Source organism: Mauremys mutica, chromosome 9 (assembly GCF_020497125.1).
Source record: "Mauremys mutica isolate MM-2020 ecotype Southern chromosome 9, ASM2049712v1, whole genome shotgun sequence".
Taxonomy (NCBI): domain Eukaryota; kingdom Metazoa; phylum Chordata; order Testudines; family Geoemydidae; genus Mauremys; species Mauremys mutica.
Window position 1 is genome coordinate 48,155,688 of NC_059080.1, and position 25,892 is coordinate 48,181,579.

The 25,892-nt window shown below is 50.5% G+C and overlaps 1 protein-coding gene across 2 annotated transcripts; it reads left to right on the forward strand.

The window, feature by feature from the left end:
* Nucleotides 1-587: 587 nt before the first annotated feature.
* LOC123377733 (allantoinase, mitochondrial-like) lies at nt 588-22,353 on the forward strand. Of its 2 annotated transcripts, none has more exons than XM_045030965.1 (12): nt 588-779; nt 2,016-2,173; nt 6,418-6,569; nt 7,961-8,075; nt 14,380-14,526; nt 15,364-15,409; nt 15,774-15,867; nt 16,914-17,100; nt 19,233-19,371; nt 20,407-20,579; nt 20,998-21,030; nt 21,505-22,353. In XM_045030965.1, exons 1-12 carry the CDS (start codon nt 746-748, stop codon nt 21,667-21,669), a joined length of 1,443 nt encoding a protein of 480 aa, XP_044886900.1. In that variant the 5' UTR covers nt 588-745; the 3' UTR covers nt 21,670-22,353. The 2 variants fall into 2 exon arrangements, with proteins under 2 accessions (XP_044886900.1, XP_044886902.1); XM_045030967.1 differs by having other exon boundaries at nt 14,404-14,526.
* The last annotated feature ends 3,539 nt before the right edge of the window (nt 22,354-25,892 follow it).

Consider the following 25,892-nt stretch of genomic DNA (forward strand, 5'->3'; position numbering starts at 1 on the left):
AATTATTCAATCAGAGAGACTAAAGGAAGTAAACAAACATCGTCAGTACATGCACAGCTTCTAAAATGATAGTTAATAATCAGCATTTCTCCAAGATCTAACTGCCTACAGAGTCAGTCAAATATATTGTGGTAGTACGTAGGAACCTCAGCCATAGCCCAGGAGCCTGTGTGCATGGTGTTGGACAAACACAGAACAGTCCCTGCCCCAGAGAGCTGACAATCTAATCAAGAACTTGATCTCAGAAAGTTCGGATTCACGTAACCCTCTGCAGCCATCTCCAAAGAATGTACAATGGAAGACTTGGATAAGCAGCAAGGCTGAAGCACTCCTGGAGGTGCTCTTCCCAGAACGTGCTCAAGGCTCACTGGCTGGGCTGCGAGGAAGCTGGCACTTGTCCCCTGTTGCACTGTCATCAGTTCAGTGGCTTGCCACAGCACTAAAGTTATGCTAAGAAATGAAACAAAATAAATGAGTTCAAAGGTCAAAGCCATGGAAGTACTGAGCCTGCACTGGGTAAAAGTGACTGTCTGTTTGCAAAGCTCAGAGCTCATCAAATATTAACTATCCCCTCCCTGCCACATCCCTGATGAGGGAGTGAGGAAAATCCTCACTGGGATCATTTGGAAAGTTTCTCCTGCTCCCGAGCTTCACTGAAAAAGGAGCCATTCGCAAGTGTGAGACAGGGAAGCGGAATCAACAAATCAACATCGAGGAGGTGCCAGGTAGAAAGGCAGATCTTAGGATGTCTACAAAACACGGGGAAGCTTCCCAAACAGGTGAGTAAGGAACAGATCCAACCTCCAGGTGAAAGAACGCTTAGGACTAGCTGGCAGAAATCCTCCTCCAGTAGGGCTCTGTTCGTAGGATTAAAGGCAGCAATTCCATAGGGATAAACTGCCAGTGAACATTCTCGTCAGGGAGCTGGGCCTCATCAATCCCTTTGGACATTAGCCAACCCCGCTGGTCTCTCGTGGTTCCCTGTCCTCACGCTTGAGCTGGATTGGTAGCCAGTTTTAGCTCCTCAAGCTTCCAACCACACCCACTGAGCACTAGGAGGAGAGGTCTCTGTGTCATAGGCCGCTTGAGCTGTTGTCTTGGGTTCTGCATGCAGTTAGCAAGTGGATGGGGGTGAGAACCCCCAGCAGCAGTGCAATGGGATGAGAAGTCTTCAAATACTGTTTTCCTGGGGGCTAGAAGAGGTGGTCTCCATTGGATAAAGGCCTGCACTCACACACACACATACACACCTGCATATGCACACATCCATGAGAAGAAAAACACTTCACAAGGAAAGCGAGAGGAAAATCTGCAACTGTAAAGGGGTGGGGCCAAATTCTGCTCCTATTAAAATCAATAGCAAAACTCCCACTGACTTCACTGGAGCAAGACTGAGGTGTAGACATAGGAAGGAATTAACAAGCAGCACTTAGTCTGGCCGGGTGTTTGGGACTATGCAGGGGGTAGAGGTGCGCAGAGAGCAGAACTTTAGAAAGGAAGGGCGCTTGGGCTTCAAGCACTAGCCTCAGAGCGCTGGCTCAGTTCAGGGTCTGCCTGGCTTACTAGGTGACCTTTGGCAAGTAACTCGCTCTCTATAGCTCCCCATCCATACAACAGCGATAATGCTCCTCCCTCTCCTCCCTGACCCCGTGCCTTTCTGGTCTATGGAGATGGTAAGTTGTGGGGACAGGGACAGTCTCTGACTCCATATATGTTCCAGGCCTAGTTCCATGAGATCTCCAGTTCAGGATGGACCTCTGGGCTCTGCTCTAACAATAAAGACCATAAGCAGGCAGAGGAGGGAATCAAATTGTGTTTTATCTCATATATAAGCCCCCTCAAAATGGCTTACTTTGGGAGCAGCTCCCTTCTCCCCAGCCTGCCCCCGACAACAATATTCCACTGTCAATTTACTTCTCTTAAACGCAAAGAGTCCAACTGCCTGGTCTTCTCCTTAACTGCACTATGTCCTTGGATTCTAAGTATGCTCCCCTTCTCTTCCCCATCCCACTAAGGGGCAGCCAAAGTGGAGGTGGGCTCGGAGGTCATGGCTGTGAGAAGTAACAGGGTGGTGCTGGATAATACCATCTGCCCAGCTGAAATCATCATCTGCAATGGCAAGATAGCTGACATTCTGCCCAAGAGGAGCTGGGCTTGTGCCAGCGGAGAGAAGGCAAGTATGGGCCAAAGTGCTAGATGAACTGGTATTGAGGAAACAACCATGTATCAAAGATGAGAGAGATGGCAGAAGGAATAGCTATCGGGGATAGAGTAGTTGCATTTAAAAATCATTCCAAAAAGTGAAATCTTGAGGCAGATCCTCAGGTGAATCCGCAAGACTCCAAAGACTACAGAGGTATATGTAGATTTACACCACTGAGGGTCTAACCCAGTGGATTATACTGGTGGAAGTGAGATCAGGCCCCTGGAACTTGGGACAAATAATGTAGAGGCAGCCCCTGAAGTACCCATCCCTAACTGTAGGAAAGATGCTGGGCCATTTTATTAGTTCCATATAGACGGCTAGCCTGTGACCTCCGTGACTTGAGAGTAACTCCATTCATTTGAATGGAACTACTCCAGAGTTGAACCAGCATCACTGAAAGTAATCAAGCTGTTCTTTCTTTACTTCAGTGCTGACCCTTAGTGTAGTGAGCCAGGGCTCTCAGAGACCAGAATAATTGGTCAGCACACATTTCCTTTCAAGTTTCCATAAACATTTTTAGTAAATACTCTAGTTGTGCTCCGTTATCACAATTTCAGGTGTGTGTAATGGGGGAAAACAGATGTGTCCTTGTTGCCAAGAAGGCTAATGGCATTTTGGGCTGTACAAGTAGGAGCATTGCCAGCAGATCGAGGGACGTGATCATTCCCCTCTATTTGGCATTGGTGAGGCCTCATCTGGAGTACTGTGTCCAGTTTTGGGCCCCACACTACAAGAAGGATGTGGAAAAACTGAAAAGAGTCCAGCAGAGGGCAACAAAAATGATTAGGGGGCTGAAGCACATGACTTATGAGGAGACGCGGAGGAAACTGGGATTATTTAGTCTGCAGAAGAGAAGAATGAGGGGGGAGTTGATAGCTGCTTTCAACTACCTGAAAGGGGGTTCCAAAGAGGATGGATCTAGACTGTTCTCAGTGGTGCCAGATGACAGAAGAAGGAGTAATGGTCTCAAGTTGCAGTGGGGGAGGTTTAGGTTGGATATTAGGAAAAACTTTGTCACTAAGAGGGTGGTGAAGCATGGGCATGAGTTACCTAGGGAGGTGGTGGAATCTTCTTCCTTATAGGTTTTTGTCAGGTTTGATAAAGCCCTGGCTGGGATGATTTAGTTGGGGATTGGTCCTGCTTTGAGCAGAGGGTTGGACTAGATGGCCTCCTGAGGTCCTTTCCAACCCTTATATTCTATGATGCTATGCTTACCGATGTCTGGATAAGGAGAGGGAAGCCAGAAAACTTGACTGCTTTGGGCAGATCCCCAGATGGCATAAGTTAGTGTAGCACTGTTTAAGTCAACGGGCTATGCCAGTTTACACCGGTGGAGTATCTGGCCCAGAGATTGGCCTGAACCAGAAGAGACACAGAAATCACACCCACACACAGATCTGGTGAAGTTCACAGCGTGGGCAAGCCAGCTGGGCCCAACTCATCAAGATCACCTCTGTTCTGTCAGGTAAGTGCTAGAGCGTGCAGAGGGGAAATCCTCCTCAGAGGGGACAGGGTCCCTCTCCCCCCAGATTTGCTGCTTGAGCACGGCTGAAGCCGCTTGCCCTCACTCCGCCCCTCCCCGCACACTATCAGCAGGCACGAGTCACCTCTGGTCCTCCTTAACAGTGTATTTTCAAACATGCTGAAGCCAAGCCTCCCATTCTGTAGGTGCAAATTGCACTTACAGTGTTGTACTTCTTAGATGAACTGAAGGTGCACATCAGAGCACTTGCACCTCTAAAGTAGAGGTGCAAACTTGGCCAGTGCAAATTTCACCCACAATTGGAAGAACACCCTTTTGTAAGTTTGGCCCTTGGTATCAGGGACATGAACATGTGAAGTCAGCCATAAAATCTGTTTGGCATATTTTTAATACCTGATTAAAAGATCTTAGCAGGATCTAGTGCACAGGAGCAAACTGGACACATGAAAAGAATAGCCAAGTAAATCATTGATTAACTGGGACCATCAGACTGGCATGTCTGAGATTAGGGAGCTGTTTTGAAAGTCTGTAGGAATTGTACCTGGATGCAGATGACCTTTAGAACATTTGCTACTTCACTGGCCTAGTATATCCATTGGAGGTATTGTGGCAAAGTTCCTCCTCTCCTCTAGTAGGTCCTGCGCTTATTGGCGGATTTCCTCCCCTCAGTGGTCTTCCCCTTGGATGAAACCCACAGTCTGGATCACCTCCTCCTATGTCTGATTAGGAGTAGCGAGGCTTGGGGGGAACCCGGGCCCGCCCTCTACTCCGGGTTCCAGCCCAGGGCCCTGTGAATTGCAGCAGTCTCTATAGTGCTACTTGTAACCGCTGCTTGACCGCTGCAGCTCCCTGGGCTACTTCCCCATAGCCTCCTTCAAACATCTTTCTTATCCTCACCATAGGATCCTCCTGGTGTCTGATACTGCTTGATTGTATGGTGTTTCCTCAGTCCTCCAGTAGTACACCCTCTCAGTTCTTAGTTCCTTGTGTCTCTGGCTCCCAGCTCCTCATACGCCCTTCCTTCCTCTGGCTCCTCCTTCTTGACTGGAGTGAGCTCCCCTTTTTATACCAGGTGCCCTGATTGGCTGCAGGTGCTCCAATCAATGTAGCTCTCTCCGGTGCCTTCTAGAAAGTTCTTAATTGGCCCCAGGTGCCTTAATTACCCTGGAGCAACTGCCATTTTGGTTCCCATGGTACTAGGGATTTGCTTAGCCTGGGGCTAACATACCTGTTCCTCAGTACTTTCCTGTAGCCATCCGGCCTTGTTCCATCACAGTATTCACAGAAGCTGTTGGGAAATCCACATTTTCCCATCACTCTGGAAGTCACTTCCTGACAGTGAAGCCCTGCACGGGACTATTTTTAAAATCCTGATCCCGCCCCGCCCCGTAATACACTCCCACCCACTCCCACATAGTTTCTTGCATTTTTATCCCACTCCCACCCGCAAAAACTTTAGATCCCGCAAAAGAGACAGATTTTTTTATGCTACTAAAACAACAATTTTACCACTAAAAGAATAAATCTTGCTTAAACCATGTAAAAATACTTTAACTCCCGTTATAAGAGACATCAAATCTCTTTCTATCCCTTGCTTAAATTTAAGTATTAAAACCTTTATTTTAAAAAAGAAAAACTTGCTGTACATTGCTCAAATTCTATATAGGACAAGGTGACGAGAAAGTTAGTGTTTTCCTGCAAACCCCCCCAGACTGGATTTTTTCCTCACCCAATCCCAACTGCAACAAAGTACATTTTACCCACTCCCACTTATGGCAGCAATCCTGGGATCCACGGGATCCCACCCAGTCCTACTGCAGGGTCCTAGCCTGCATACAAGAAAGTGGGTGTAGCAGGGACATCACCTCTAGAGTACCCCCTCATGGTAAAGGGTGGCCCTGCAGGCACCCCACATTCCCCTCCTGCGCCTCCTCATGACTTTCCATAGTCCAGAGTATTTAATATAAAAGGTTCCCCTTCTGGAGTCCGATTTATTGCAGTTGTACAGTTTCCAGCAGCCCTCTCCTTTCAGACCACTTCTAGCACTGCCTGAAGTGTGTGTGTTTGTGTATGTATGTGTGTGTATGTGCATGTGGGGGGAGCAGTAATCATAATCTGGGGGCAGCTGCTGTGGTAACACAGTGCTTAAAATGCACCCTCAGTAACCCAGCCCAGTTTGTATTTGCTTTGCCAGGTCTGCACCATGCCCTTGAAGCCCGGCCTCCAGGCCCAAAGCCTTCCCGCTTTGCTAAGAGACTCCACCACCCTCCTGCCATAGTTACTTCTGTGCTTCTCCTTGCCCTCCAGCAGCTCCGCCATGGCGGGCAACAAAGTCTTGCAAGAAACAGAAAGAAACAAAATCATCCTGACAACAGGGCTTCCTTCCAGACAGCTCTCCTGGGGCGCCCGCAGCCTGTCAGCTTAAGCACCCAGCCAGCAGCCTCCCCTGCTAGATCTCTCTGGGACTCCTGCAGGAGACTTTAGCTCATCCTTGGCTCCATCCAGACAATCCCTATCTACCCCCAAGGTCTGATTGGGTCACATGGCTTACCTCATCTCTCCTCTCCCACCAGGAGAGTGGCTGGGGCTGAACCCATCTCCCCATAAAGGGCCAGCCACCCTGGGACACTGGGCCTTTTCAGTGCTAATCGCAATGTTGATGTGGGCTGAGAGGATTCTAACATGACCTCCCCCCCAGGATTGTCTGAGAGTTCCTTTCTCCCTGCAGGTGCTGGATGTTGGCGATCTCGTGGTGATGCCCGGGATCATAGACACTCATGTCCACACATGTGAGCCAGGGCACACAGACTGGGAGGGTTACTCTTCTGCAACCAAGGCTGCTGCTGCAGGAGGCGTCACAACCCTGGTGGCTATGCCGCTGTACGGTACCGAAGGTGGGGTGGGAGCAGCATTACTAGGGTGACCAGACAGCAAATGTGAAAAATCGGGATGGGGGTGGGGGGGTAATAGGAGCCTATATAAGAAAAAGACCCCAAAATCGGGACTGTCCCTATAAAATCGGGACATCTGGTCACCCTAAGCATTACTGCATGCACCTATGGGTTACCTCCTTGTTGCCATGCATTGGAAGGGGCCCATACAATGATAGCATGACCTTTGTAAAGGGAAGGATGGAGCGGAGAGCGAAGTGGCTCCTCACTGCATTGCACTGGGTTTGATGAGTCTTGGAGACCCGCCTGTCCTGCATGTGGATAGTTAGACGCACGCCATCTCCCACTGAAATCTATGGGCATCTTTCCATCACCTGCAATGGGAGGTGGATCAGGGCCCCTGCAGAATGGGGCAGACCCTCTGTTGGTATAAAGGATGAACCTAAGCAAATTTACACCAGCTGAGAATCTGGCCCCAGGACTTCAGCCCACTCTTTGCAGGTGTTGAACATGTGCTGTTTGGGTCGCCCTTTCCCTCTGCAATGCTGCTGAGTTATTGTGTCTGTGAAGGGTATGGGGTGACAAAAGAATGGGAGCTCAATGGGTGCATGCTATTTGCTAAGCTCCTGCCAGGTCAGGGAAACTATTCTCCGCCACCCCACCCAGCTTGGAATGCAGGACAAATCCCCTACAAACTGCAGCTCAGAGCTGCAAGGGGAATAAACTGCATCCAAATCTGCCTGATCCCAGCAAGCACTGCCACTTGACCCAGCTCCTGAGTGACAAATGTGGTCCAACAGTGCTCTCTACTGGCCACACCTAGTACCCTCAGGACGAAAAGAAAAAGGATTTATAAGCAGAAGTTTATTCTGAGAGGAGGGGCAAAGATCCTCATTCTGATGTCCATCCCAAGGCTGAACTAGTGGAAGTAGGGATCCAGGCATGGAGGGTCCCAATAGCAGAAGGAGACCATCTACAGGGGATGAGAACAAAAAGGGGCTTGCCGCTGGCAGGGGACTAGGAAGTATAATCCATTTGTAGGGGCTGAGGGCTTTGGAGGAAGTGTCTGGTGGGGACGAGTGATCTAGGAGAGCACCAAAGTGTTGGTAGCTCTGGTCCCCATTTTGTCTTAATCATCCTCTGTCTACTCCCATCCCACTATATTATTACCCGCTTTTGCTCCCAGCGCCACACCAGGAAATGAAATCTGCCTATAATCCTCTATGGGAGCTAGCTGCGCCCCTGTCTACCCTGCACTCTCCTCATCCCGCATCCCTTGTGCACTCTTTCTCTATATCTGTGTAGCATTCTCCCTTCCAGTCGAGAAAGGGTTCTGGGCCTTGCTAAGATGCTCTCTCTCTCTCTCTCTATGCCCTCCAGGAGCTGTCTTCCCCCAACCACAACTCTGGCAAACTTTGAGGACAAGCTGCAGTCTGCCGAAGGGCAGTGCTATGTGGATGTAGCCTTCTGGGGTGGAGTCATCCCTGGAAACCAGGTCAGTGGCTGTCATTCGGCAAATGCAACAGCATGAAATACCAGCTGGAATGGTGCAAGGGCAGATACCCAGGACTCATCTCCTCTCTGGGGAGTTTCAGTGCAAGGAGCTAACGGGCTTAGTGCTTCTGGAAACCTGGCTGCATGTCACTAAAAAATTGCTGCACAGTCAGTGCAGACTGCGAAATAATGCAGAGGAAACTGATCAGTCTAACAAAGTTGTGGTGAATGCCTCCCACTCAGCTGATCTGCCTAACCACACTGGGGTCTCTTGGGGAAGGGACACAGAACAATGTCCCAGGGATGCTGCTAACGAATCTGCAGCCACTGGCAAGGCTCCCATTGACTTCAATGGAGCCAGAGTTTGGCCCTGGCTCCTGTGAGGCTGATGATAGAAGTCCAGTCCCTGCTGTTGTTAGCAGGGCCGGCTCTAAGTTTTTTGCTGCCCCAAGCAAAAAAAAATTTGGCTGCCCCCTGTCCCAGCCCTGGTCTCCCTCCTGCACCCCCCTGCTGCCCCAGCCCTGGGCTCCCCCCCACCCACACCCCCTGCCACCCCAGCGCTAGGATTCCCCCTTTGCCCCCCACCAGTGCCCTCCCCCAACCCCCCTGCCGCCCAGCCCTGGGATCCCCCCTTCTCCCCCACCAGTGCCCCCCACACACACTTCCTGCCACCCCAGCCCTGGGCTCTCTCCCCCACCACCTGCACCCTCCTTCCATCGCAGCCCTGGGTCACTGGTAACTCGCTCCCAGGGCTGGTCATTCAGCAGGAATTTTGGATGTGCGCAAAACACAGACAGGATTGGTTCCCATATGGTTACAGAGCTGCAGTAAAGTGGAACAATTTTCAGCTTGTGTGATTGGAGGATATCTGGATGCATAAGACTGTCCTCCATAAATGAGGAAAAGTTGAGGTGCCTTTACTATTCTTTTGTTCCACTCTTTCTTTCCATGGGGAATTTGCCAATGCAATATCACTGTCTTCCTTTTAAACAAACAAACAAACAAACAAAAAAAAGGCAATGGCTGTTGAAAATAACAATTCCAGTTCTAATAACCCCTGGGAAGCATTTCTTGCTCAATTTTATCCTACTTTTTCTACAGCAAGTTCATAGAATCATAGAATCATAGAATCTCAGGGTTGGAAGGGACCTCAGGAGGTCATCTAGTCCAACCCCCTGCTCAAAGCAGGACCAAACCCAACTAAATCATCCCAGCCAGGGCTTTGTCAAGCCTGACCTTAAAAACCTCTAAGGAAGGAGATTCCACTACCTCCCTAGGTAACCCATTCCAGTTCTTCACTACCCTACTAGTGAAAAAGTTTTTCCTAATATCCAACCTAAACCTCCCCCTCTGCAACTTGAGACCATTACTCCTTGTTCTGTCATCTTCTACCACTGAGAACAGTCTAGATCCATCCTCTTTGGAACCCCCTTTCAGGTAGTTGAAAGCAGCTATCAAATCCCCCCTCATTCTTCTCTTCTGCAGACTAAACAATCCCAGTTCCCTCAGCCTCTCCTCATAAGTCATGTGCTCCAGCCCCCTAATCATTTTTGTTGCCCTCCGCTGGACTCTCTCCAATTTATCCACATCCTTCTTGTAGTGTGGGGCCCAAAACTGGACACAGTACTCCAAATGAGGCCTCACCAGTGCTGAGTAGAGGGGGATGATCACATCCCTTGATCTGCTGGAAATGCCCCTACTTATACAACCCAAAATGCCATTAGCCTTCTTGGCAACAAGGGCACACTGTTGACTCATATTCAGCTTTTCGTCCACCGTAACCCCTAGGTCCTTTTCTGCAGAACTGCTACCCAGCCATTCGGTCCCTAGTCTGTAGCAGTGCATGGGATTCTTCCGTCCTAAGTGCAGGACTCTGCACTTGTCCTTGTTGAACCTCATCATATTTCTTTTGGCCCAATCCTCTAATTTGTCTAGGTCCCTCTGTATCCTATCCCTACCCTCCAGCGTATCAACCACTCCTCCCAGTTTAGTGTCATCTGCAAACTTGCTAAGGGTGCAGTCCACACCATCCTCCAGATCGTTAATGAAGATATTGAACAAAACCGGCCCCAGCACCGACCCTTGGGGCACTCCACTTGATACCGGCTGCCATCTAGACATGGAACCATTGATCACTACCCGTTGAGCCCGACCATCTAGCCAGTTTTCTATCCACCTTACCGTCCATTCATCCAGCCCAGACTTCTTTAACTTGCTGGCAAGAATACTGTGGGAGACTGTATCAAAAGCTTTGCTAAAATCCAGAAATAGTACATCCACTGCTTTCCCTCATCCACAGAGCCGGTTATCTCGTCATAGAAGGCAATTAGGTTAGTCAGGCATGACTTGCCCTTGGTGAATCCATGCTGACTGTTCCTGATCACTTTCCCCTCCTTTAAGTGGTTCAGGATTGATTCCTTGAGGACCTGTTCCATGATTTTTCCAGGGACTGAGGTGAGACTGACTGGCCTGTAGTTCCCTGGATCTTCCTTCTTCCCTTTTTTAAAGATGGGCACTACATTAGCTTTTTTCCAGTCATCCGGGACCTCCCCCGATCGCCATGATTTTTCAAAGATAATGGCCAATGGCTCTGCAATCTCATCGGCCAACTCCTTTAGCACCCTCGGATGCAGCGCATCCGGCCCCATGGACTTGTGCTCGTCCAGCTTTCCTAAATAGCCCCGAACTACTTCTTTCTCCACAGAGAGCTGGTCACCTCCTCCCCATACCGTGCTGCACAGTGCAGCTGTCTGGGAGCTGACCTTGTCTGTGAAGACAGAGGCAAAAAAAGCATTGAGTACACTAGCTTTCTCCACATCCTCTGTCACTAGGTTCCCTCCCTCATTCAGCAAGGGGCCCACACTTTCCTTGACTTTCTTCCTGTTGCTAACATACCTGAAGAAACCCTTCTTGTTACTCCTAACATCTCCGGCTAGCTGCAACTCCAAGTGTGATTTGGCCTTCCTGATTTCACACCTGCATGCCTGAACAATACTTTTATACTCCTCCCTGGTTATTTGTCCAATCTTCCACTTCTTGTAAGCTGTTCTTTTGTGTTTAAGACGAGCAAGGATTTCACTGTTAAGCCAAGCTGGTCGCCTGCCATATTTACTTCTCTTCCTACACATCGGGATGGTTTGTTCCTGCAACCTCAATAAGGTTTCTTTGAAATACAGCCAGCTTTCCTCGACTCCTTTCCCCGTCATGTTATTCTCCCAAGGGACCTTGCCCATCAGTTCCCTGAGGGAGTCAAAGTCTGCTTTTCTGAAGTCCAGGGTCTCTGTTCTACTGCTTTCCCTTTTTCCTTGTGTCAGGATCCTGAACTCGACCATCTCATGGTCACTGCCCCCCAGGTTCCCATCCACTATTGCTTCCTCTACTATTTCTTCCCTGTTTGTGAGCAGCAGGTCAAGAAGAGCTTTTCCCCTAGTTGGTTCCTCCAGCACTTGCACCAGGAAATTGTCCCCTACACTTTCCAGAAACTTCCTGGATTGTCTGTGCAGTGCTGTATTGCTCTCCCAGCAGATATCGGGGTGATTAAAGTCACCCATGAGAACCAGGGCCTGTGATCTAGCAACTTCTGTTAGTTGCTGGAAGAAAGCCTCGTCCCCCTCATCCCCCTGGTCCGGTGGTCTGTAGCAGACTCCCACCACGACATTACCCTTGTTGTTCATACTTCTAAATTTAATCCAGAGACACTCAGGTTTTTCTGCAGTTTCATACTGGAGCTCTGAGCAGTCATACTGCTCTCTTACGTACAACGCAACTCCCCCACCTTTTCTGCCCTGCCTGTCCTTCCTGAACAGTTTATATCCATCCATGACAGTACTCCAATCATGTGAGTTATCCCACCAAGTCTCTGTTATTCCAATTACATCATAATTCCCTGACTGTGCCAGGACTTCTAGTTCTCCCTGCTTGTTCCCCAGGCTTCTTGCATTAGTGTATAGGCATTTAAGATAACCCGCTGATTGTCCCGCTTTCTTGGTCTGAGACAGGAGTCCTCCCCTCTTGTAATCTCCTGCTTGTGCTTCCTCCCGGTATCCCACATCCCCACTTACCTCGGGGCTTTGGTCTCCTTCCCCCGGTGAACCTAGTTTAAAGCCCTCCTCACTAGGTTAGCCAGCCTGCTTGCAAAGATGCTCTTCCCTCTCTTCGTGAGGTGGAGCCCGTCTCTGCCTAGCAATCCTTCTTCTTGGAAGACCATCCCATTGTCAAAGAATCCAAACCCTTCTCTCCGACACCATCTGCGTAGCCATTCGTTGATTTCCACGATTCGACGGTCTCTACCCTGGCCTTTTCCTGCCACAGGGAGGATAGACGAGAACACCACTTGCGCCTCAAACTCCTTTATCCTTCTTCCCAGAGCCACGTAGTCTGCAGTGATACGCTCAAGGTCATTCTTGGCAGTATCATTGGTGCCCACGTGGAGAAGCAGGAAGGGGTAGCGATCCGAGGGCTGGATGAGTCTCGGCAGTCTCTCCGTCACATCATGAATCCTAGCCCCTGGCAAGCAGCACACCTCGGACCAGGGGGATGAGGGGGACGAGGCTTTCTTCCAGCAACTAAGTTACAGTGGATCAGTATATTTGATTTGGGAGAAATGAAGTAACAGCTGCCCAAACTGAGCTTGAGCACTCCTGAATTTTGAGGTGTTCAAATCTGGAAGGCAGGTGCTGGGGGGCGGGGGCTGTGGCTCTGCGGGGGAGCTTGGCAGCATGTATGCAGCAGTGTGTCTGGCGCTGTGCGGAGCCAGACACGCTGGTCTGAGTGGCACGGTAAGAGGGTTGGGGGGTTGGAGAAGGGGTAGGGGGTTCCGGGGGGGCAGTCAAGGGCCAGGGAGCAGGGGGGGGTTGGATGGGGCAGAGGTTCGGGGGGCAGTCAGGGGACAGGCGGTTGGATAGGCATGGGAGTCCCAGGGGTTTGTCAGGGGACAGGTAGGGGTGGGGTCCTAGGGGGGAAGTTGCGGCGAGTCTCAGGAGGGGGCAGTTGGGGACAAGGAGAAGGGAGGCTTAGATAGGGGATGGGGTCCCAAGGGGCAGTTAGGGGCAGGGGTCCCAGGAGGGGGCAATCATGGGACAAGGACCAGTGGTGCTTAGATAGGGGGTGGGGTCCTGGGGGGCAGTTAGGGGCAGAGGTCCCAGGAGGGGGCAATCAGGGGACAAGGACCAGCGGCGCTTAGATAGGGGGTGGGGTCCTGGGGGGCAGTTAGTGACAGGGGTCCTGGGAGGGGGTGATATGGGGACAGGGAGCAGGGGGGGTTGGATGGATTGGGGTTTCTGTGGGGGGCAGTCGGAGGGAGTGGATGGTGGCAGGCTGGGGCTACCCTCCCTCCCCATGGAGTGTCCTGTTTTTTAAATGTTAAAATATGGTACCCCTACCATTCACAGTGCAACTCTCCACTCACAGCATGCTGCCGCATGAGGGCCCCCTCCTTCCTTTCCAGTTGGTGGTGGTCACGGGAATGCTGAGAAATGTAGTTCTTTCCCTGCTCCAGGGCTGGCTCTATAGGCAGGGAGCTAACCAAGGAACTACAGTTCTCAGAGCCCCCTGTTGGTTCTCAGCTCCCATGCTGGATCCCTGCCGCCCCTGCAAATGGGTTGCCCCAAGCACCTGCTTGCTTTGCTGGTGCCTAGAGCCGCCCTTGGTTGTTAGAAGAGACGTCTGGGCTGGGTCAACTTGCAGGTGTTGGGAGGTTTGTGTTGGTCCAATTTATTAGCAATGGGGCAGTAAATATCATAATAATCATAGAATCCCATTGTCCTAGCACAGGGGTCAGAGGTTAGTGGGCATTGGCTGAGCAAAGTTGTTGGGTAACCACTAGCACAAATACAGTTTTGATCTGTTGAAATGAAGCATTTGCCTTCTAAGGGGCATCTTGACCTTCAAAGTCTATTGGAATTTGACCTTCTGTGGAGGTAAATGTTGAAGAAACTGATGGCCCTATCCACTGTGGAGCAGAGCTGTCCCATATGCATGCTGAGTTATTGGCTAGGACGATGCCTCGTGGGGCATATGGACAGTAGTTTAGGTGCTCGTTCTTTGGCAGATTTTGCTTAAATGTGGCTCTCATAGCTGGAGCCATCCAGAAGGGCTGGCTGAACCAGGTGCCTGATAACCTGCAAACATAGAACATAACATCTATCTCAGTCACTGCCCTACTTTCATCATCTCAGATGGCCAGGCTATCATTCTGCAGCAAATGCTAGGGTTGGAATGCACACCCTGCAAAGGCTGCATTAGGCAGAACTGGTGCATAGTGGGATGTCCAGGCCTGAGTGCATCACTTCGGTTGCCTGCTTTAGGATGAGCTCCTGTCCATGCTGCAGGCTGGAGTCCCAGGCTTTAAGTGCTCCCTGATTGGAAGTGGAGTGGAGGAATTCCCCCATGTCAGCCTCCAAGATCTGCACATGGCAATGAATGAGCTGCAAGGCACAGACTGTGTTCTCTTGGTAAGTGTCACTGCTTATACTCAGCTACCCTGGTCCCATGAAGTTCAGGTCCCTGCTTTCTCTCTTCAGATTCAAGACCCAGTGCTACTGTAACCCACACACCTCCTGGGCGTGGTGTTCTGTCCCATCGAGTGGCACCGAGACCACTTAGAGAGAGATAAAATGAGTCTGCTCTACAGCCTTAGCTAACAGCCATATGCCTTTTAGCTCATGCAGTAGAAGCGCATGCATTTAGCTCCCTAGGTTCCAGGTTTGGTCCTGCCCACCAATGACCGGGGTCTGTCGGTGCTACACTACCAAATCAGAACAGCAGCATCTCCTATGCACTTGGCATAGGTGTAACTAACTGCACAAAGGGAAGGGCAGGGGAGGGCCCACATAGTTCAGTGGGCAGTGTTCCTGCCCTGGAGACTAAAAGCAGATACTGGTTTCCAGCTTCCTCCTTCAAATATTACCTTCACAGACAACCATCCCCATGACAAGCCTCTCCCCCTGGAGTGTGATCCCAGAGCACATGGAGACCCGGGGGACAAGCATCCCAGAAAAGCCATTGATAGATTAGACAGAGCCAACCTTTCCTGGCACCCCAGAAAGGGAGGAAGTTGCCATCATTTGTGTGTCATCTCAACTCCCCAGGATAGGCGGTTTCTGAGGGTTTTCAATCCTCAGGAGACAGCAGGGCTCTTCTAATGTATGGCTCAGAGTGTGACCCACCAGGCCCTTCCGTTTCCTTCCACAAATGGGAAAGAAGGGTAATGGGAGGAGTAGCCTTGGAAAGGGCTTACCTCTCTAACCTGTTAGCATTAACCCTTCCCTCCATTTGGATTCGCTTTCCAGTTCCACGCAGAGCAAGAGCTGGGCCAGTGGAAGCCGGCACTAGAGGGTACGTGGTGACGACTCTGGGATGGAAACTACGGCAAGCACATCTCTCTATGTACACAGCCTGCAGGAGACATATGGGCCTGACTCTCACTTTACGCTGCCAGGGCAGAGCACACACAGACATCCCACGACACTGATGAATGTTGCAAGCAAGAGCCTACTGATAAGGGAGTCACGGAATAAAATTCCCCTAGCCGTTACCCTTTCTGGGCAGTTAGCCACTCTGTACACATCCCAGGCCAGGTCCTCCGCTGGTGTAAATAGCCCACGGAGTCCAGGAGCACATCACTATGTCCCTTAGGCACAAACCTCCTGCACCTCGAGATGCAAACCTGACTCTTTTTCCTTCTCCGGTGTCTGTGCAGACCCCACAGAGTACAGGACACTCTTGGACTCCCGCCCCGATGCAATGGAAGTGGAGGCCATCCAGACCGTCGCTAGTCTCTGCCTCCAGTACAAGTAAGGAACCATTCTCCTTGGGGTTGGGAAGCAGGAGGAGACATGTGAGTGCTTTAGTGGCAGTGACCTTTGACCTCCAGAAAGTTGCTCTCTGCAGGCCCACCCCATCTGGCTCTCTGCTTTCATTGCACAAAAGGGTGTGTGGCCCCTATCCGTGCCAAGAGAGCCATGGCAATGTAAACTGAGGGCAACCCGTCACTGGGCAGAAAGGTGCACACACACCCGGGCTTCCCCTCCAGCAGGGAAGCCAGTGACCCCCTTCCCTCACCCATCTCATAGTACGGTAAGTTGGCGTACACATGTGTCCTTGCCTCTCGGGCACCCCCGTCCAGATGCAGTGTTGCCCGGAATGTTGCCTCTCATACCCTCTGGTGGCCACTTCCTGTGTTGTGGAGGCCACGCCCAGCTGCTCTCTTCCCCAGACTGCCTTGCTGGGTCTCCTGTGGCTTGGCTCTCTGGCCAAGTCACACGCTGGTTCAGTCTCCTTCCAGCTACCAAAAGGCCCAACTAATAGTCCTCCTGCCCTTCTCAGGTGCCACTAAAGGCTTCTGCTTCTTGGCCTCTTCTCCTGGCCCTGCAGAGCTTCTCCCGCAGGGTTCTCCTGCCTCCTTTCCCCAGGGATCTCCCTGTTGCAGAACTTCTCTTTTAACTCACACACCTCCTGGGCGTCTCCTCTATTCCCTCAGCCTCACACACCCTAGCTTGGGGCTCCCCTCTGCTCCTTGTTCAGCTCACATGCTGGCTTCTGCAGGCTCTTCCCAGAGGGGACCCTCCTCCTTAGCTCTGGTGCTTCACCACCACAGCTGGGGTCAGTTTCTCTTTAAGCCTCAGGAGACGGAGCTGGAGTCACTAATTATCACTTGTGTTGCCAGCTCATCAGTGAGGCTGAGGACAGTGGCTAAGTCATGGGCAAGGCCCTCCCCTTAACCCACAGGTGGTGACATTTCAGCTCTGCTCTCAACCATCATGAGATGAAGAGTGAAGTCACCGGCCTGAGGACAGCTGCCCAGCCAGCAGGATAACTGTCTCATGCTCTCTCCTAATAGGGTGCCCTGCCACATCCTCCATCTCTCCTCTGCTCAAGCCCTGCCCATCATCAGAGAGGCTTGCCAGAAAGGGGCACCACTCACTATAGAGACTGCCCACCACTACCTCACCCTGACGGCTGAACGCATTCCACCTGGGGGCACCTACTACAAGTGCTGTCCTCCTATCAGGGCCAAAACCAATCAGGTAATGAGACCTAGAGGGGCTCCAGAGGGGAATTTCAGCCTAAGACATCAGATGCCATGAGCATAACCGGGGCTAGGGGAAGGGGCACCAGCAAAGGAGGGAAATGAGGCCACCATCTAAGAAGATACATTTCAGGAGCAGCAAAAGTCAGACTGGCCCAGCTCTTCAATCTCTGTGGAGCCCATCCTCTTGCCCCTCACTCCCATTCTGCAGAATCCAGGCAACTTTGTCAGTCATGTCTCCTCTGCTTCAGTCACCTGGTGGTGAATCCTTGAGTGTGGCCTCGATCAGACATGGTCCACTCTTGGGATGGGCTGTTGTGGGACATGGTGAGGTTCGGAAAGGAGTGGCCAAGGCTACAGTGGCCAAGGCTCTAGGTGACCAAGGCCCAGACAAGGGGTTTAGCCGCAGGAACAGAAAGGAATGGGTGGGGTTTGGACATGTTATGGAGGGAGAGTGGCAGGGGTTAGGGATGGTCTGAACAGACATGATTGCTCTTGCTCTGAACAAAGGGTGCCTGCTTAAGGACAGGAAGGTAGGGCTGAGGGTCACCAGCACAAAACTCTCCTAGCTAAACCATGTGATTGGTGCTGAAGTTACGTGGGATGGAGCAGGCCAAGGAAACTAACAGAGGGAGGAGGGGAGGTACTGCCAAAGGAAGTACCAAAGGAGCCTCAGGTAAGCAATAGAAGCAGGAAAGTGCAGGCTCTGCAGCCTCAAGAATGGAGTGCTTCCAGGAAGCTGAAGTGCTCCATGGTGCCAAAGGCAGTGCCCCCTAATGGCTAGAGCACTGGCTTGGGATTCAGAAGACCTGGGTTCTAGTCCCAGTCAGCCTCTAGGTGACTGGGGGCATGTTGTATCCCCTCCCTGTGCTTTTGTTTCTCTCTCTGTACGATGGATGTAATAATGTCCCCTCCTTTGTCAAGCGCTTGGAGACTAACTGGTGACAAGTGTTGGCTAAGAGGTGATTATTGTCAGTTAAAAGGACACAAATGAAGAGGCCATGAGCTCTGCGTTGGTGTCAGCTCTCTTGAGTTTCAAGATATCTGGTGTGTTTTGTAAAGCCCAGCTCGGGAAGTCAGAGTCTCACAGGAGAACAGTGGCTGTGGGTTGTGGTAGTGCAGTTTCTAGCCCCCGAGATTGTAGAGGAAAGTTTGAAAATGTGAAGCAAGTGCATCTGACAGGCTCAGAGATCAGGGACAAGTCAGCAGGTCCCCGAGTGGATTGGGGCTTGTCCACACTGGATTTGGCTACAGAAAGGTAGCTGATGACCTTGGCAAGGGTGGCTGCTGTGGAGTCAGCAAGGGAGCAGAAGCCAGGCTGCCGGGGCCCCAGGAGAAAGGCAGGGCTGGGCAGTTACCCGTCTGGCTAGAGCAAGGTCCAGGTACTGAATAAACCAGCCTGGGTTATGGGTGTCCAGGACGGGAGGCTATTAAAGCTGTGATAACCAAGGCCTCTCTTCAGTCAGTGAGGGATGTTTCCTAGCTTCCATCTCCACACTGCTCAGTTCACAGCAGCCCCTGGAAGATGGTGGAGCCCATCTTGGCAAGCAGGATGTCCCATTTGATGTTGTCAGGTGGAACCACTTCACTGTCTTATGAAAGACATCAGATGAAGCTTGTCAGGCCAGGAACATTCCAGCCCTCCAGGACAGAGCATGAAGGGCAAGGGGGTGTGAAGAGTGCATGTGGCTCGCTGCTCCTTCCGGTGGCTCTGGCAGGGCCTAGTGTGCCATCAGCTAGGGGGAAGCTGGCTTTGGACAGTTGCAATTAATTGCTATGGGATGAGATGTACTGATAAGCTATGGGGCTGTGTGCTATTCAGCCACTAGCTGTTTCGTACACTGGACACGGGTCCAGGCAGGGAAACAAAGCTGGAACAGGAGCTGTGTAGAAACCTCCTTGTTTATGTTTATATGTAGTAGTTTAATTTAATCAGTGTCTGTTATATAAAATTGACTGTAAGTCCATATATCATGACAGGATGACTCAGGCTAATTTAAGATTTTTTGCACATAATAGTGGTCCTGTCAGACTAGCTGGCAGAGCAAATACCCTCTTCCATACAGGAAAGAGTCCTCCACCCATCCCAGTCTGCTGTGAGGTTAACCTCTCTCTTTCTCTTGCCTCCAGGAGCAACTGTGGAGTGCTCTGCAAGAGGGGCTGATCGATATGGTGGTGTCAGCCCATAACCCCGGCTCACCAGATCTCAAAATCTTGGATGATGGAGACTTTTTCCAGGCACAGGGAGGCATTGCCTCACTGCAGTTTGGTAAGAGGGGTGGGTCAGACCAGACTGGCTGTACTGAGTCTGCGAGATATGGTGTACAGCAGGGCTTAAATTCAGCCAGAGCCCTCCAGAGCAGAGCTCCGGTGAATGTTTTCAAAACCTTAGGAGCCCTGGTGCTTCCCCACATGGGGCAGAAGCCGTGAGTCCCAGTGCCTAATCCCCATCTAAAGCCCCAAGTCACCCTGCCCTGCAGTTGAAGCCCCGAGCCCTCAAGGCGGGAGGGGGCAGAGGTTCTGGGAAATAATCTCTGAGAACTTAAGCCCTGGTGTACACTCATGGCAACTCAGTGCTTGGTCATCTTCCGAGGGGATGGGGCCTGCTGCAGACTCCAGTTCTGACCCCCCCGCGGTGGTTTCATTAGCTGTACTGTGCCTTATCTACTGCCCAACCCCTCCAAGCCTCAAGCTGACTAGCCCAGTCCTTCTGCATTATTCTATTCATGTTCTCCTACCATGTCTGTCACTCTGGTATCTGAGCACTTTCCAGTAGTGCATTAAGCGACAGGCCTAGCATCTGCCACATGTGGTCCAGTCCTTCTTCCAAGTCCCAGGGGAAATAGTGCATGTGGCTGTTTTGTTGTTTAATGTTCAGTTCTGGGTACTGCATTGTCTGTTTTTATCAGCAAAGGCCAGGTGGAAGGAGTGCATCTTGCACTTGAAGGGGACAGCGATGAGAGTCGTGGGCATGCATTCCACACAGCCTCTGTTGGCTAAGGCATGTGGAGGAAGGCTGCAGTGGCTGTCCAAGCTCTGGCTAGCTCTAGCCCCTGTTATCAGCCCCTGTAGTGTAATGAGAAATAAATGCACTCACACTTACAATAAACAGAGACCCTTGTGCCCACTACTGATGGAGGAACATGGAGGGTGACTCTCAAATGTGGTAGAGACCTCTCCAGCTTCAGTTGCTGAATCTCAGGAGCCATGTGTGACCTTCCATGAGCAGGAGATAGAGCTGACCCATCAGTAACAGCCTTGACCCCCCTACACATGTCCTGATTACTGTTGGAACTACACGCAGGGCTTCCTCTGTTCTGGACCTCAGCAAAATCCAAGGGATTCTCCCTTCATGACGTGGTGCAACTGATGTGCAAAAATCCTGCCAGCCTGAGCCGACTGGATGACCGCAAGGGGGCGCTGTGCACAGGGATGGATGCTGACTTGGTGATCTGGGATCCAGACAAGGAGTTTGAGGTAATGATGGGAAAGGTAGCACAGAGTTGGAAATGCCCAACATTGGGTGTGTGCACTATAATAATCAATAGGGAAATAGGATGAGTCTTTCGCTTGATATGATCCATGACATAGGCTGAGATATACAATAGTATATACATAATGAATGGAAGGGCAGTCTTGATAGACTAAGATCGGACACTTGTAGAATAAAATTTCACCTAACTTTTGGTTGCCACTTTCGTTCATCTCCTGTGACCTGTTACCCTGAAAAGGAACACGAGCCTCTGTTTATTTCCCTACTTGGTAGGTCCAGGATGATGCTGGCTAAAAGAGTCCCATTCGTAGGTGGTGACAGGGGGCAGGCCATATTTGAAGACATTCTCAATTCAGCAGCCATAAAATTCATTGTTTTTTTTGTTGTTGTTGTTGTTTTTAGGTGAAGAAAAACATGATTCAACATAAAAGCCAGGTACAAGAACAGTTCATACTTTCTATATTCACACAGTACATCCTCTTTCTCCCAACCCCCTCGGGAAAGTAGTAAGACTTTAAACTAACCCCCTTTTATTGTTGGTAACTTGCACCCTCACCTACTGTAGAACACACTGCTCCTTTGGCTTCTAGTTGTAAGAAAATCTTACAGAAGTACAAATGGTGTCTCAGACCCTGTAGGGATTCTAATTGCCATCTCTGTTTAGTCAGGGAGTTCTTTACACTGCCCAACAATGCACCTGAAAGGACACTGTCTTGTAGCGAGAGGATATTCAACCTTCATGTCGACTGTATCATTGGTTTCCTCTTGCAGAGGAAGATCCATAGCAATGGCCTACAGGAATGAGCATGGGGCTTGGGAGTTATGTCAATATCTGGCAACCTGTGGCTTGTAAATGGAAACTTGTGGTAAGAGTTTGCATTGCAATGGCTGGTGTGTTTTTTCTCCTAGCTGACCCCATACCTTGGCTTCCAGCTTCGTGGAGAGGTTTTTGCCACTCTCGTGCATGGCAGGTTGGTTTATCTGAAAGGAAAGTTCTCACCCAAGCCGGAAGGAGTCCTGCTTGTAACTCAGAGAAAGATGTCCACAACAGTCTCCTCCTCACCCTACTACTGACTAAGAATGGAGGAGAGAACATGACCATGAGACCAACCAAATTATTGAGAGCCCCCTGTAGACCTGGAAAGAGAAGAGAAGCAGGTGGGGGTGGGGAAAACAGTCGTGGAAGCAGAGGGCATGGCCCATTCCCTAGTTCACTTCCATAAACTCACGCTTGCAGGAAAAAGGGTTTGTGGGTGGCTGTAGAGACACTGCCTGATCTTTGGCTCAGCTGCTGGAGGAGGTCTTCAAGAGGAGGAGAGAAGTGAGACCAAAGGCGGTCAATGGAGAGCAAAAAATTCCTCTCCTCTTGTTGCCTAGCGCTGAGCCCCACACATCCAATTTACAACCCTAATGGGCAATCATTTTGCGGGGAGTTTCAAAGGAGCCTAAGGGGCTTAGGCACCCAGCTCCCCTTGCCTTTCAATTGGATTTGGGTGCCTAATTCCTACAGGCTCCTGTGCAAATCCCAGCCTTGATGTTGCAATGACCTATGATGGCAATGGACTGAACTATGCCATGTATGTTAGAGTGACATTCTTTCCCCTTTGGTGCAATGGAGAGCTTTGCAGAACCACTGGAGTCCACCCCAAAGACAGAACTGTAAGCCAGCAAACCAGACCCTGAGGCAATGCTTCTGGCTGAGCTATGGAACATTGGACTTGTATATGAAAGCTTTTATTAAAGCAGCATGCCAACCTGTGGGTGTGTGAAGAGGTGTATTCAGTAGGTGTTGGAATGCTTAGCTTTGGGCCAGAGGCAACAGCTGTGCCAATAGAATGTAATTAGTCCCTTTAGTAATATACAGCGAAATCTAACTCTGCTGGGTGTTGCTAGAGGGCAATGGCAGAAGGAGATCCAATGGCTGGAAGCTGAACTCAGCAAAGTTCACAGAGGAAATACAGAGAAAAATGCTTATACAGGAGTTTAATTGACCCAGAAACAGATTCCCAAGGGCTGGGGTAGTAACCCAAGTCCAGTCAAGCTCTAAAAGACACCGTTCTAAACAAGACAGCCCTTAGTTCCTCCTCAAGCTCCGGGACTTGATGCAGGAACCGCTGGGGGGAAGTTCTACAGCCCTCAGGCTATGCAGGAGGTCAGGCTAGATAATCACTGGCCTCCCTTCTAGCCTCAGCAGCTCTGAACAATCCACCGGTTTGTTGGCTAATATGAAGTGTAATTAGCCTTGACTTGCTTTAGGCCTCTGCCGTACCAGTGCCTGGGATGCAGCGGGCTAGCCTGCTGGCCTTCTCCATCAGAGGGGCAGCTGTTGATTTGGGGTGGGGCTGGCTCTCCAGGGAGAGCTGGCACATTGCACATGGGAGAATAGATATGTGAATTGCTCCCCCTCTTTGTACGGGCCAACCACACTCTTTCCCTTCATGTTGAGGATGAGGAAAGCATGAACAGAGATCTTTGAAATAGCACTGCCCATTGTATGATCTTATTCATCCCTATTTTCCTATGCCAGGCCTGACCCAAAGCCCCCTGCAGACAGTGAAGAGCCTCCTACGGACGTTAGAGGGCATTGGAACAGGGCTGTGCTGCTGCTCTCAGGAAATAGAGCTGGCTGGAAAATGTGGGCTTTTTTCTCATGTGGACATTTTCACCTTTTCATCACAACACTTCCCCCCAATCCCCACCCCCGGGGGTTCAGAGTTCAGGTTTTTCCTGGGAAGCAGACTTTTTCCGTACAGATTTTTGTTTAGTCAAACCCCCAATTTTCCACCAAATTCACAGTTCCCCTGGAAAAATTCCCACCATACCTCCTGAGTACGTAAAGCCCCTTGCACAACTGTCCCATCGGTGTGTGACCATTGCATGGTCTCTGTCCTGCTGGATGTCATCAGCAACTTACACAAGATCTTCCCAAACACAGCCTAGCCCAATGCAGTCTGCTCAGCCTTCACCCTCGGAGTGTGACCATTGCATGGTCTCTGTCCTGATGGATGTCATCAGCAACTTACACAAGATCTTCCCAAACACAGCCTAGCCCAATGCAGTCTGCTCAGCCTTCACCCTCCTTTTAAAAACCATCAGGAGCAGAGTAAACTGACTTTGGTGCTGTCATAAGAGGGAAGCAAACACTGGTAAAACATCAGCCAGTCTCTCAGCAAGTTATTTTAACCTTATGACTGCGGGGTGGAGGGGGGTGGTGTGTGCGTCTGCATGAGAGAGAGATCTATGCTTGTTACTTGCGTGTATGTATCATTTGAGTTAGGCAATAATTTTTCTTGCCTAGATCACTCCCTCTTGCAGAAAAGCCATGGAGAGGAGGGAAACAGCAGGGGGACTCCATGAAACTTCCCGGGCAGAGTCCGCCCCTGCCCCGCTCACTCTCTTCAGGGGTTTTCTGGCTGGCCTGGGGAGGGGTGTCAGCCCTGAAAACCTATTAGCTCCCAAAGCTCACCTGGCTGCTCTCCTTGGAATCCCTCTAAGGACATCCAGGGGCTTTGGATTAGCACCTCGATAGTGGCCCCCTAGCTGAGAGGGGGCCCGGCTGCTCAGTGAATTTAACCTGAGGCTGCAGTAAATTAAAAGTTGCCCAGGGAATCATGTTAAAAACAGACACTCGAGCATACAAACCCAACAACATGGGATCCCCACATGCACAGCCAGCCGCCATAGGGGCACCTAGGGGAACTCCCCCAGAAGAATTCAGAGACAAGGGGACATGCTGATCTCTAGGAACAGCCCCAAACCCCTACATGTGCTCTGTGAAGGAGAGGGATGGACACAACCTTGCCTGCTCATTCCCGCGCACACCCAAAGGCAGAAAAGAATACCAGGCAGGCATCACTGCTGTTCACACTGCCCACACCACACCAGATGGGATAGGCTGGAGCAAGAGGGCTGATTGCTGGCAAAACCTCATGCATCCTGTGTTGGTTTTATAAATGAAACACCTTGTCCTGCTTTGGATTCACCGGGTATAGGGAGCAGTGCAAGGCTCCTCATCCAGTGAGGCAGAGATTGGTTCTAAGGAAGGTTCTTGGGCTCCCAAGAAGCAGCAGACCATAGGACTCTCTCGCAGATGTAGGACAGCATTAAACCTTCTGCTACAAACAGGTAGGGGAAGTAGAAGTGGGTGGCAACCTGCACAGCAGTGACCATGATATGGCTGAGTTCAGGATCCTGACAAAAGGAAGAAAGGAGAGTAGCAAAATATGGACCCTGGACTTCAGAAAAGCAGACTTTGACTCCCCCAGAGAACTGAAGGGCAGGATCCCCTGGAGGCTAATATGAGGGGGCAAGGAGTCCAGGAGAGCTGGCTTCATTTTAAAGAAGCCTTATTGAGGGTGCAGGAACAAGCCATCCCGATGTGCAGAAAGAATAGCAAATATGGCAGGCGACCCACTTGGCTTAGCAGAGAAATCGTCAGTGAGCTTAAACACAAAAAGGAAGCTTACAAGAAGTGGAAACTTCATCAGATGACTAGGGAGGAGTATAAAAATATTGCTTGAGCGTGCAGGGGTATAAACAGTAAGGACAAAGCACAACTGGAATTGCAGCTAGCAAGGGATGTGAAGGGTAACAAGAAAGGTTTCTACAGGTATGTTAGCAACAAGAAAGTGGTCAGGGAAAGTGTGGGCCCCTTACTGAATGGGGGAAGCAACCTACTGACAGATGATGTGGAAAAAGCTGAAGTACTCAGTGCTTTTTTTGCCTCAGTCTTCACAGACAAGGTCAGCCCCCAGACTGCTGCACTGGGTAACACAATATGGGGAGGAGGTGAACAGCCCTCAGTGGTGAAAGAACAGGTTAAGGACTATTTAGAAAAGCTGGACATGCACAAGTCCATGGATCCAGATCTAATGCACCTGAGGGAATTGCCTGATGTGATTGCAGAGCCATTGGCCATTATGTTTGAAAATTCATGGCGATCGTGGTAGGTCCCGGATGATTGTAAAAAAGGCAAATATAGTGCCCATCTTTAAAAAAGCAAAGGAGGAGAACCCGGGGAACTACAGACCGGTCGGCCTCATCTCAGTCCCCTGAAAGGAGCAGGTCCTCAAGGAATCCATTTTGAAGCACTTGGAGGAGAGGAAGGTGATCAGGAACAGTCAGCATGGATTCACCAAGGGGAAGTCATGCCTGACCAACCTGATTGCTTTCCATGATGAGATCATTTGCTATGTCGATATGGGGAAAGCGGTGATATACCTTGACTTTAGCAAAGTTTTTGATAACAGTTTCCCACAGTATTCTTGCCAGCAAGGTAATAAAAGTATGGATTGGAT

What these genes read in the sequence shown, in the direction of transcription:
- LOC123377733 (XM_045030965.1), top strand. Translation starts at nt 746, where the DNA reads ATGTCTACAAAACACGGGGAAGCTTCCCAAACAG. An exon ending in ACCCTGGTGGCTATGCCGCT is followed by an intron (nt 6,570 to 7,960) that starts GTACGGTACCGA and finishes TATGCCCTCCAG; the next exon opens with GAGCTGTCTTCCCCCAACCA. An exon ending in TCAGGGCCAAAACCAATCAG is followed by an intron (nt 17,101 to 19,232) that starts GTAATGAGACCT and finishes TCTTGCCTCCAG; the next exon opens with GAGCAACTGTGGAGTGCTCT.